This window comes from Amia ocellicauda, chromosome 19 (assembly GCF_036373705.1).
Source record: "Amia ocellicauda isolate fAmiCal2 chromosome 19, fAmiCal2.hap1, whole genome shotgun sequence".
Lineage (NCBI taxonomy): Eukaryota > Metazoa > Chordata > Actinopteri > Amiiformes > Amiidae > Amia > Amia ocellicauda.
Window position 1 is genome coordinate 15975808 of NC_089868.1, and position 13886 is coordinate 15989693.

The 13886-nt window shown below is 37.3% G+C and overlaps 1 protein-coding gene across 1 annotated transcript in view; it reads right to left on the minus strand.

Annotated features, from left to right (window-relative positions):
- The window catches only part of st6galnac3 (ST6 (alpha-N-acetyl-neuraminyl-2,3-beta-galactosyl-1,3)-N-acetylgalactosaminide alpha-2,6-sialyltransferase 3), an 81289-nt gene that overhangs the window by 8622 nt on the left and 58781 nt on the right, over nt 1-13886 (minus strand). The window contains exon 4 of the mRNA XM_066692040.1: nt 413-520. Within this exon, the coding sequence (XP_066548137.1) occupies nt 413-520 (108 nt within the window). The remainder of the gene's footprint in view (nt 1-412; nt 521-13886) is intronic.

Below are 13886 nucleotides of genomic sequence, written 5' to 3' on the forward strand. Positions count from 1 at the left end.
TATCACCAGTTTAAACAAACACAACAATGACTGATGGCTGGCCGAGGGATTTTGTTTGGTTGCTGGGTCTTGGCCATATTTAAATTGCTTGGTGGGTCCTTCTCCAACCACACTTCCTAGGGTGTCAACCAAAGTGACTGCCAAATGTCAACGTGCTTTTAAGAGATTTGTCAACCAGGGCACTTTATTATCTCTGCATATTGACTTATCTGGAGGCAATTACTGGATTTTGAGACAGCAAAGGAGAGCACACAACTGATAGGTGAATACCTTCTGGGGATGGAAACATGACTGTGGTCTCAGTTTACTGACTGTCAAGATCCTTCTAGTGTCAACTGATTTCCACAAAGAAAAAAAGGGAAAGAGGAAAAAAAAAAAAAAAAAAAAAAATCAAAGGTCTTCATTCTGTTACCTGCAGTAAGTCTCATTAATCATCCCGTACACATGGATGTCACGACACATGTCCATCGCAAGGATAAGCGTAAACCACCCCGTGCTGAGGTAGGATCCAGACTGTATTCTGAAAAACAACACACAAAAAACTGCATATTTAAAGTGATGAAGAAAAAATAAAACAGTGAACACTTTATCAAAGGAATATCATACATTACATGAGACATGTGGCATTATGCTGGCTGTCACAACTGTCTGCAACTCACAATTATTTTGAATTATTTATTAGGGATCTTAAACTCCTGCCAAACACAAACCTGAAGCTACACAGAGAAGAAAAACACCATATGTTATCCAAAGTTGAGGAACGTCTGCTGTGTACAGGAAAGAGACAATTTAATTGTGCGTTTTACACAATCTGAGGGCGCACAAAACTAATGGAAAGGGGGAAGTTGACCTCACAGATATGTGGCAAGAAAATGAAGGCTGCGGGATCGTGGCTAGACCTGGGTAGTTTCTTTTATCGAAACCACTTGATTGAAGACCAGTCTTTTCAGTCAGAACAGCTCCCAGCATTACAATATCTACAGCATCCATCGCCCTGTGGTCAGCTCTGACTAGGAAAAGACTACAGAAACCATTTTTTAAGGATTTATAAAAATAAAGACTTCTCAAATTCTCAAAACTTGTATTTGAAGCTACAAATGAAGCCGCAAACCTAAATAAATAATGAGACACAGGGCATGTATTTAAATGAAGATCAGACCTGCTTTTTAAAGAACAAACAGATTTTATGTACATTCTGATGAGACATTTAGACGTGACCTGTAATGTGGATTCAGCTCATGCAGTTATGAGGAAAAAACTTGTTTTAATAGTAAATAAATAATCACATATACAATACATACACACATACATAAATAAATGCCACAAAAACCATTGAAGTAATCACATGGAAGCAGAAACCTGCAAACAAGTTGCCTTTCAGCCCTGTTTCAGTAATCTTTCGCCAGCCCCGAATGCAGTTATTCTCACCAGCTCTTGATGGAGTGGAATAGAAACCACGGTATACAGCTCCACAATCATTCATACACACAGCCTTTTTACACATATGACTGTTGAACTGGACTTTTTACAGACCCGGTGAGGTTGATTAGAACTGACACTGTAGAAAGCTGCCAGGCTATAAAATTGAAATGAAGAAAGGCAGAAAATTAATCCAGACAGTTGGAACAGTACCTGAGCAAGCCGTTTGCTGTGCTTTTATTCTGGAGCTAATGTCCCTTTTATGTTACCTACAGAGCTATAAATAAAAATTCAGTTGTGTCACTACATGTTATTGACAAATTTGAGACTCTCTTCAGCTAAACCCCAGCTTTTGTCTTAGGGCCCCGATTTCAGCCATTTCACAGACCGATCCCCTACCACTCATGTTGTTTTAACCCCCCGCCTTGTCGAAGAAAAGGGAATTTTATAACGCTGACTTTGTCGACAACACCGACAGCGCTTTTTAAAGTAGTTTCACATTTGAGTTGTGCACTGGCTGCTCAGGCTTCACTTTATGTAAATGACCTTGAGTATCAAACTCAAATGGCGAATCTGTCTTTGAATGTTGTCACGAAGCCGGGGTTATTCGTGATGCAGTGTGCTTTGTTTCACCCGGTCCCTTTGTTCCATTGCTCTCTAAAAACCTCTGCCGCTTAATGGTGAGATCAGCTTTGAAGTTTTTTGTCTTTGCTTCTCACCTTATCTCCAGTGTTGTGTTTATTGGTGACACTCTCCCAGCCCTAGGTGGGAGCTACAGGCTATGAGCTCTTACCTCGACGTAGATCTCTCTCCTTTCACTGACTTTAATAACTTTCAGTAGATGTTTTGCCCAACTCGTTAAACACTGGCAGGAAACTACATCATTCACAATGTTAACTTTAAACCAAAAAGGATGTTTCTGCAGCTGCACATACAATTTATCAATACACACAAAAAGCTCCATCATGTATTTTCCTGTATATTTCATACAGTAATTTGTTTTTGTGTTAAAACAATGGGACCTATTATCATCATCATCATCATTATTATTATTATTATTATTGCTTTCTAAAAAAAGGATATTTTTAAAGAAAATAGTCTGGTAATAATAAAAATAGAAAGAAAGGTTACGCTCACAGCCTGAATGACAATTTGAAACAAAATAAAGGAACACACTTATCCAAAATATGAGTGATTGAGGACATTTTGCACATTTCAAAGATCTAAAAATGTTTCAGAAAGCTTGTTTGTATCCCACTTCATCTGTCCGGCAAGGCCAGCCAACTTCCTGTACCAGTGATAGCCAGACACTCAAACAGCTCAGAAGGAGGTTATTCTTAGTGCCTTGCTACATTTTTACACCCGCGATGGTTTACAGCCTGCATTAAATCAACACACATCTCTTGTTTTTTCTTAAGAAATTGCAACCCAGGCATTGTTTCAGAATGAAGGTGCATTGTTCAGGGAAAAGCATCATACGATCTGCCTCAAGGAACACAATGCCTTTTTAATGACAGCCTTCTGGCAGCTCAAGTACTTTAAATGGGATGCATTGATTTTAAAAGTGGCAAAAGAAAAGGAAAAAAAAAAAGGAGAAAAGAAAAGTCTCACTGTGGAAAATTGTGAACGACCGACGCAGGTTGATGTCTTCTGTCAGGGAGCTGTGACTCAGGTGAGATTGGTTTGGCAAGCATTTAAGATGAGCTCCTCATTAAAAAAATAAAGACACAGACTCCAATTAGTTTAAAATGCTTAATATAAGGATCCCATTGGAAGGTGTTAGTCCTTCATTGCTTTTTATCCTTAATTCAATCTCTTTGAAGTGATAACAGAGAACTGCATTGATAAACCACCGGGATTACAATGGACCCAATGCAGAACATTTATATTCAGGCATATAAGGCATTTTGTCTTATAAAGAAATCCCTTTAAGTTCATAAAACAGAATGTGAATATGTTATGCTCCTATTGTAATTATCTTAATATGACTTAAATAGACCCTGTCATTAATAGCAGCCCCATTGTCAATCAAGATTACAGAAGCCATTTTCCTGCACAATACAACTCATTTAATTGCACAATTGTCTGCAGTATTCAACCTCTGAGGATTTAAATAAAACAGCAAATGCTTGTCTTTAAGAGCAGCGCCGCAATAATACCTATGAATGAGGTGAAAAATGTAATTATAAATCCTGTTTTCTGTTACTCAGTCCACCCTCCCCCAAATCCAAACCAATTTGCTTTTTTTAATTTGAAATTGCACTGCCTCTTCAGAAACCTGGTCTCTCTACACATATGCAGACAAACTGGCTCTTGTTTGTTAGTCCGTGAATTGTTCTTTTATGGCATACACAATAATTTAGAAGAATATGAAGCCATTACCAAAAAGGAAAAAAAAAATGTGTTGTTTGCAAATTCAGACATTATGGACCAGTATAAACCTCTCCAGGCATCCTCTCTCTAATAGGTTTGCTACCCTGCCAAAAAATTCAATATTAGCTGAATGGAAAGACCAGCAAAACAGAAACTCTTGCTTCCCAGGGTGGGTACATCGCGGGCAGCAGTGATATGATCTTGCCAATAAGCCTCAGCTCTGATGTGGACGTTGTAGCCCGTGGGTTAGAGGATGCTCTGGCCTCTGTGATTACTCTTTCACTGAACTCTCGTCTTGTGCTGACATGTGTGTGGTGATGCTGTAATATAGAAGATTGTTCACCGGAGGCTTAACTGAGAACCTGTACCCTCCATCTCCCCCTGAAGTTCGCCTTATGTAATAAACACGGCAAAGCTCCTAGATCCATAATAGGTCATTATTGAGGGCAAATATTGCCTGTTATTTCTATTGTCTTGGAATAGCTAATTACACAAAAAGGCACACTTGGTTTGCCAACTCTTGATTAAATAATCAATTTCCATCCTTTGATAATTGATGCACAACAATAGTTTTAGGAATAGCAAAACAACAACTAGGGTAATATACTTCGTCATTCTGTGTCTATAGCAGCACATTCAAGATGGGTAGACTAATTTAATCAGGGGCCATCTTTTAAACACAGTAATCACTATTTCCTTTATTCTATTTGCCTTTTGCCCATTTCTAAGATGCAGCAATATCCATCTTAGTCTTTAACTCTTTAAAATGCTGAAATGTGCACTTGGTAAAGGTGAAGGATGACATGTCTTAACAGGGGTGAGATAAACCTACACACTGAATCAATATAATAAGCAAGAGAATCGAATCAAGTGTGTTTTAATGGTTATCTGCTAATTTTCCAGCCCCAGGGATGCTACTGCTCTCCCAAAAGGTTTCACAAAGTGTAATGCATGAAACCAAACACCACAGTAAATAATGACCTTGTATGTACATTCTTAAGGGTTATGATGCACAGATATTATAGTGTGGTCCCCCACAAAATGTCCCACAGTTCACTGAGGTGCTTGCATCCCAAATCTTAGATCTTGTATTACTGTCATTTTTTATGATATTAATGCATATATTTAAGGTAGTATAACACATTTATATCTTTATATTCATGTTTCTGAATGCTACGCATTCTGGACATTTTCTGATTAATAATGTCCACTCTGTGACTGGTTGTTAATTACATTAGTACTAAACAGTTGCAAAATATAATCTTTCAGAAATTATTTGTGAAATTCTTCCAAATGACATTGGCTTAACCTCAAGGCAGACTCCTTTCAGAGCCTCACTATTCACATGATTTTTCTGTTCTTGCAAAAACGATCCATTAAAATTCCTGACCAGATGGTCTAAAACTGGAGGCATAATTTGTTTTTAGTTTTTTGTATTTGCATTCCAGTCCTTATGGCATACACTTTTCCTGCAAAAGGATTTAAAAAGCATCTGTAACAAATGCATCCCTTTGTCACTGATCTTTATTTACAAATAAGATTGGTACAGTGTTATTTTGCTTTCTTTCTCAGATGAAGGGAATCTAATCTTTCCCCCATGGGCTTACATTAAGCTTTGTTACTTTATCCCATGAAAAATGAAACATTGCAAATGCAATTCTTCCACCCACACTTAAAAAAAAAAAAAAAAAAGTTATTTTTCTTCCAGGGTACAGAATGTATTTTTGGTTTTGCATGTATTTCATAGTATGGTAGTTTCCATGCTTGTGTGGAAATCAGATAGAGGAAATGAATGATTTCAGAGATTCCCTTCCTTTCAATTGAATGCTTGCTAGCAATCTGGTCCCTGTCCAACAACATGAAAGAGCATACATATATTAAATGGAAAGGTATTGAAAAAACCTAAAACAGATAGTCTATTTGCAGCGAAATCATGTTTTCCTCGCTGAAAAATGCCAGTTTGAAATTAATTTAATCTAAATGCCAACCAATACAGCTACACAGAAGAGTAAGAAATTCAAAAAACAAACAAAAATCAAATGTACAAAAAACAACATAGTAAAGACAATATTTAACAAAATCCAGTTATAATCTCTATGTTATATAGGCATGATGTTACACCTAACTCACATTAGACATGCAATGATATCCAGCCTGGAAAGAAATAGGCTAGACAAAACAATGAGAGAAACTCTTGCAGTTTTGCATTGATGAAAAGTAAATGAGAATAATCTTTTTAAAATTCAATCATCACCTTTTCGGATTATACAGGAGAAATGCATCCACAATTGTACAGGACTGAAATGAGAAATGAATCAAATCTAAATTCTTCTAGTGATTGAATACAAGTACATAAAATATTAGAATATTTGGATAGATGACTTAAAGCAGTTTAAATTAGGCTCCGCGAAAGGAAAATCAGTGGGGTCGCCCCCACCAAAGGCTCTTTAACAGTGAGGAAAATTGTGTCCCATTACAATTCTTTGACTGTTTCTCTAATTAGGTTAATTGGTTTTGCCTTGTAGTGAAACAGTGAAATGAACATAAATCTCCAGCACAAAAATCTACTACTAAAAAAAGACAGAACTGATTGTAATTACCTGCTTATGAAACTAAATGTAAAAATCTATGTAAGGCAATAGTTCCATTATAAAAGTTATCAGTGATTAAATAAAAAAAGATTGGGGGAAAAAATACTTTAGATGAAGCAAAAAAAATGGAAAAGAATCATAGAGCTTTTGATCAAACCTATATTTATGGCATCAAATATGTATCAAATGCAGAAGATGAACAGTTGTTTATGTGGGGGAGAGATTGCTCACAGAAGACATTGCATCAATCTGCCATTATTAGCATTTGCTTTTCATTTTATTTCTGCTAGACACGTCATTATTAGGCCTATCTATAATTGTGCACTTATCTTTACTAATTTCTCCAGGACAGAAACTGAGAACATCAGCATGTTCCTGAAAACAATTAATATCCCTTTGCAGCTACTGTTGAGCGCATCCAGATGGTAAACAGAAAGCAGAAGCACAGTTTTACTAAAACCCAAGGCAACACACATTTAGCTTCAGCACCCCCCGACTGAACGGAGAGCTTGGCACGAATGTGGGCGATTTCTCCAGCTGCTCAAAGACCTCAAGCTTTGAAATTAAAAGTAGACAACCTCACTTGAAACATGCATCGTGAGAAACACCCACATCTTCTTAGAAGGTATTTGAAACATCGTAACTGAGGTCATTAACGCTACCTTGAGTTTTGAGAAGCATGCCTTCATTAAAACTAAAGCATACCTTTCAGTAAATGTCCTTTCAGTTTCCAGTGCTTTAATAAACAAGAATTGGGTATAACACCTTGGCAGACCTTTTAATGTTAATGGTGGCAGGGAAGAGTAATGGGGGTAATCCAAATGACTCAGTGCTGTACATTAAACCCTGAAGCACCCAATTACTCAGTTCCTTTTCAGTGAGACTACATGGTGTTAACACTACATAATACATTATTTATCATGTTGTTCAGCCATTCACCATGTTTCAGATCTTCTGGTCTTGGGCAACAATCCCAGGGCAATCTCTGGATGCTGCATTTGATATTTTTCTTCTTTCATGCGGTATAGTGCTAGTTTTGCGATGGTTAAGTAGGTATTGTTTTCTACTTTATCGAAATTTGTTATTAACATGAAGCCTGTATGCGTCAACATGTTTCGTCTGCAAAGAAAATTATAAGATGCGTTAAATACGTTATGATCCGTCTTGCAACGCAATTACGGCTTCAAAAGTGTTGACTGGCACCAGAACGCCTTGGGTCCCATCAAGATGCCAGCAACCCATGACTAATGCCCGCCACCCTCGCAAATCAGCAAGTATGGTGAAAAACAGAGCCACCCCTTTCCCAGCTATTAAATAATCACTGTTGATTACTTTGCTCACAATCACATAGTAAATCCAGCCTGAAAACTTTACTCTTTGTTGGAATGGTGTTCTCAAAGTGGAAGAGTTGGCAACCACTGATCATTAGCAAATCACTCAACACTCCTGATTAACAGTATCTGAAATGCCAATTTCAGCGGTCTCTCTGGGAAAAAAACGCTTAGCATAGTGTATCCTTGAAGTGAATGAGTGCTCAGGAGAATGTATCGAGCACTTATTAATCATCTGTCCCTGTATACCTCCTCCTCTGGATGCCATTAACCATGCTATGATATATGGATGACAACCCCCCCAAAAGGAAAAACAGTACGTGTTGCTCTGTAATGAAAGCTTGCCCCTCAAAAACACCACTCACTTGCGAGTGGATTATTGGATTGTTCAGTGTGGAATTTGTCCAAGATCTTCGTGACGCACCTAAGATCTGGATGCATATTTATGCGTATTCCTATCTTGGTCCTTTTGACCTTTGCACTTGCAGAAGACCTTTCTGAAGGGCAGCCTCTCCCAAATCCCATCTCAAAGCTCCTCAGTACCTCATTAGAACAGAGTCCATCTGGAAAAATGTAACACTTGCAACACTCCAGGACCCCAAACCAGTCAATTTGCAATTATGCATTACTATAACGCGCAAGAGCGCCCACACACAAATAAAACTCTCACAAACTAGCTAATTAATTCTGTCCTTAAGTTTAACCAGAAACATTGAAGGGGGATTACTATTGCAGAGACATCTTTGTGTGGTTTGGATAGAGAATTATAAAGCGCATATAATGTCTCAAAATGGCATATTAAAATCTTGTAGGAAAAAAAACAACAACCCCATAAAGTGATCTGAGTGCAGGGAAAAAAGTTAACTTAGTAATTTTCCAAAACAGTACAGTAAAATAGATCTAACCTTAATATTGGTTCGATTTCCATCAGTTATTTTAGCTCCACGTTCAGTGTTGCATCCTACACTCCAGATAAAAAACAATGACTGATGAGGGTTAGGCTCTCATATAATTGTACCTCTAGTCTGCGGTATATTGGAAAATTCCACTAATTGAATCAGTGTTTGCATAATATTGAGATGATTCATGAATTGTGTATAGTTTGTAATAGAAAAATGTGTATTTTGACAATTATACTTTAGCAGAGGTTATATACCTTGGAACAATGCATTAATTCCATACCTACAGTTTGTAAGTAATAATTGTACTTTTTTTTTTATCAGCACTGTCAGTAGTTAACATCACAACCCAATTTTAAATACTTAGATGTTATGACCTCGTACAGCACATCCATTCATTAGCATAATGCAAAAGGTAAAAACATAATATCCATTGCTTTTTTTTATTTAGTTTTTAGTTTTTTTTATAAATAGAGCTTTAAATGACAGTAATGCAGTGGGTCTAATGCTGACTGTAGTAAATAACAGTAGTACAATAATACATGAATAAATAATGTATAGTGTGGGGTAATATTCTGGGGCTGTTTAAAGAATGCGAAAGTGAGTATTTTGTTCGAGAATGATTAGGATTCCAACTGCATGTCCGATTCTAAAGCAAGTCTACATTTAAAGTGGATTTCTATTTATAAGCGGAGCCCAAGCTAGCAAGAAGCAGATCTGTGAGTCACTGTGACTGACAGCTCTTGAATCCACCACCAGAACGGTTGATTCTGTCAGTTTTTTCACCCACTAAACTTTTTAATAACTGTTCTGCAGTGACTATTATATCAGTTCCACTGATCACTTGCATACATATTACAATTCATAGTGGGAACTGTTGGGTGGGTTTATATGGAGGTGGTACAAATAATAATTCACATCTGTTTCCTAATTTAACAAAGCTGCAAAAGAAAGTGTGCACCTCTGATTAGAGTCTCTGTGCAAGAGTAACGGGGTGTGGCTTCATATGTATTAATTATTGGGGTTAAGGTAACAATTACTTAGGAATACAGGGGATGTAGGAATGGTATTTTGGCTGTTATTAATGGGGTGCATTATCTGATAAAAACCTCCTACAAGGGTTTGGAAGCCTAGTGTTTAAGTATGCCTTTGTTTAGTATTGTTTTACAAATTATAGTTGAAATTGTGCAGTACTACACCGGCATTAGCCAGTTTCTGCTTCCCTCTCTTCCAAATTAATCTCTGGAAAATGGTACGTGTGTTTTGTTAAATTATACTCCTACTGTATTATCTGTAATTGTACCCAAGAGTCCAGTGGTCCATGAACAAAATCACTGGTCTATTGTACACCGTCGAAAAATGTTAAAATTTTGTTTAGGAACTATAACCTCATACTAGTTTTGCTGAGAGAAATACAAAAGCATGAATACAATGCCACATACCAGAGCATTCATAAAACAATTTAGTTGATATTTCTAAACAAATCTATATATTTTTATGGTTTAAAAAATATGTAATTATTTCCTTGAGTTCAAAGAAAGCTTTTAAGTGTTTTTTTGTTTGTTTTGTTTACTCTTTATGAAAAAGCCTCAAAGGCTTTTGATAGGTTTGTCTTTGATTAGAGTTTAGAACAGGTGGAATAATATCTCAAAGACAATATCACGCTGCCTACAATAAATACCAGACGGCGAGCTACTGCCTGCATCTGTGAAGTGGAAGGGGTTAAAAGTGTGCATGGAAAACAGGAATTACCCACAACAGCACTCTTCAATTCCAGTCCTGGAGGACCCGAATATTGCTTCTTTTCATTCCATCTGAGCTCTTAATTAGTTAATTGAACATAACTGACCTCTCTCTTGGGTCAAATGCAGTAGATGGATAAAATACACCTGTACAAGCTGTTGAATTGTGGCCCTTGAGGACCGGATTTGAGGAGCAACGACCTACAGTAAAATACCTACTTAAGCCTCTATTGCACAGTGGCATGCAAACTGTCTTCTCTGAGCGGTTTAAAATTCAGTACAACATATTATTATGTCAAACAATGAGTTGGACAGTGGCGCCATAAAAGCAAAGATGTAAATACATCACCTTGTAAAATGCTGCTTTTCTTGTAGTTGATTAGTTTATATTTAATCATAGCAATAGCTCTCAGAAACCTAATATCTTTATGTCAGTTTTTTTCTTAACACACGAGAATTGAAGCAAATTATTTCTGCTAACAACAAGTTTGATCTAATTAGCAATCATATGGTTTAGTTCATTACACAATGTTGAATGCAGATGTGAAATTTAATGCTGTATCCAATGGTCCTAATCTAACGGAAGGAAATGAATCAGACCATGAAATGTGATTCATCTCTTCATATACTTGAGGGTAATGTGGATGTTTTTGGATGGAGCCCTATCCATTTGGAAAAAGGACATTTCTAATACGGAGGCATTCGTTGACCTCTCCATAATTTAATTTGCCTCTCTGTTCTATTGGGAACCGAAACGCAGGCTTGAAATGACCTTTTTAATTCTGTGGTTCAGTTTGATAAGGCTAAATGAACAAGGGGCACCATATACACACAGTGAATACAATTAATCCTTATCATTTTAACTCTATTAAACATTTAATAAAATGGAAATACTGAAATTAATTATGCAAAATATCCAATATTCAGAAAGTGATTGGATAGGTTTATTTCTCAAGTATTCGAAACGTTTTAGTTTTCATAAAGAAAGGTCTTGTAAGATATCTTAAAAAAACATGTATAATTTTAATGTAAACTGTAGTTGTTAAAAAATGCATTGTACAAATAATATAGTTTTTTACTTACTACTAATTAATAATTGTATCATTATTGCAATTAGTATATCAATTATCAAGTTATATTAGGGAAAAGAAATGCAAGAACTAGATATGGTTGGAGAACACTGGTCTGATTAATAAATAGCACTTTTTAGATATGTATACATATATTCAACATCAGCTTATATCAATCGACTGCTGGATGAAATCCTCCCCAAGAGGTTTCCACAACTTCTCTTTTTCATGTCACACCTTTATGTGGTCATCCTTTTCATCTCTTGGGATCCATTTAATAGCATCTTTGATCTGTTCTTCTTGCAGTGTGTCTGACCCACTGCCATTTTAACATTTTCACTCTTTCAATAATGTCACACATTGTGCTTTGTTCTCGGATCCACTCTTTTCTTCTTCTATCTCTTATTGTTATTCCAAGCAGACATCTTTCCATGCTCCTTCGTGTCGTCCGCAGTTTCTGAATCATTTTTACATTAAGTGGCCAGGTTTCACAACCGTAAGTGAGTACTGGTAGCATGCATTGATCAAATACTTTTCTCTTCAGGCAAGTGGGTAGATTTCCTTTCAACACTGTGCTGTTTCTCCCAAATGTACTCCATCTCATTTTCAATTTCTTCCATAATATCTCAGTCTATGCTGAATATATACATATAATTTTGTTTTCTTTCTGTCTCTCTGTCCACCTTCCAATACCATATTTGTTTACAGCGTCATTTATGTAGTCACCTACTACACAAGAGTATGGTATTTTGTAATACAAAAGGTGAATTCTGAAAGTGTATTTCCATGATTGATACAAAGACACAGTCTGCTCTCTACTTCTAAATCCCTGAATTAAAATGTTGTGAAAAATGCCTTCGGAGTGTCAACACAAAATCTCCCAGGTCAGCGGCATCATTACCCATTCCCAAAGCAAACCACTGGCACTAAGTCACTGCAGCTGACACTCACTATAATTGCCACGGTGGCTTACAAGACTTAAGAGTGATGTGCAGCCGGCAAACTGCAACTTTCTCATCGCCACTTGATCACAATCTTCCCCCGTGAACACAGAGCCCCTTCCTGCAACCAGCAGATGTTGATCTCACACCAACATTACTCCTGTATGATTTCAAATTCTAATAACTAAAATAAACATATATTCAGAATGCTACTCCTGTTTCATACGGCTAATGGTTTATGACAAGAGTGGGCAATTCCTATCCTCAAGGGCTGGCTTCCAACAGCTTTTATATGTACCTTGTAATTCACAACAGATTAAGACCTGCAACAAATGGGTGACTTGACTTTTTATCCTAATAGTGACTTCAATTAGGTAATGAAAAGCAGAAACCCCCAAAGCACTCAAGCAATGCAATACTCTAATTCATTTCACTAAAAAATAAGATAACCATCCACAGAGTTTAACCTCTTTTAATTTCATTTAAACACACTCTATCGAGGCACTGGATCCATTTGAAATGTCAGCACATCGGCAAGGCCCACAGTCGTGCCGGTTATTCCCACTGCTAGGGACTAACGCAGCTAAAGCAGGGAAGAAAGAAACACAGACAACTGCCCTGGGGAATGGCAGAATATCCACAGTAACCTCCAAACACTCAAGTCTTTGAACGGAAAAGCCTCTCAAGTAAACCTCAGTAGCTTTGTCCAATTTTAGCGCATTCCCAGAGAATACGCTCTTGTCCTCTGGCAGAGCGCTGTCTTCGGCTGTTCCCTCCCTTTCTCCATTTTCTCCACCGTCCTCACTTCGTTTTATGTTTCTCCGTTCCTGCCAACACCTCCTCTTTCAAGTAAGCTTCAGTGAACCCAAGTCAGCTGAACTCTTTATGTTTTGCCGCTACTGTAAATCCTGACAGACACGCTCCTCCCTGTATCTGCTTCCTAGCAGTGAAGCATGCTGGAGCTCAGCACAGCTCCACGCCGCAATAAAACCCCGACCCAAAAGTGAAGAATGCATTTCAGACAGGAAGACATAAAAATAAATTTCATTTGACGGTCCGTTTCCTAAAGTCTTCCTACACTTTATTAGCAATATAAAAGCTCTCATTTATCACGGCGTCCCCTTATCGCTATGGCCGAGTTTGTGTTGCTGCAATAATGTAAATCAAATAAAAAAATGTGAGAACAGCTGATGGGACACAGTCAGAATGCAATAAAATGGGATTTTAAATGTTAACAGCGGGTGTTTATGTTAAAGTTAAACTTGGGGAGCGGTTCTTTAAAGAAGTGTGGAAGTGTGTTTCCCTGCAGATGTGATTTACTGTAACTCAAGCAAAGCATTTTAACCTTTGTAACTTAATCATTTTAGTACTAGTAATGAGTTGTAGAACTGTAAATTGTACGTTGTGTCTAATTCCACTGTTCTTGTTCATTGTGATATCAGCATCCCTGTTCAGAAATTTGGATCTGGCATTTTTCTGCAGTCGCTCTTCAAGGGTTGTGACCGAGAACGGATGCCGAG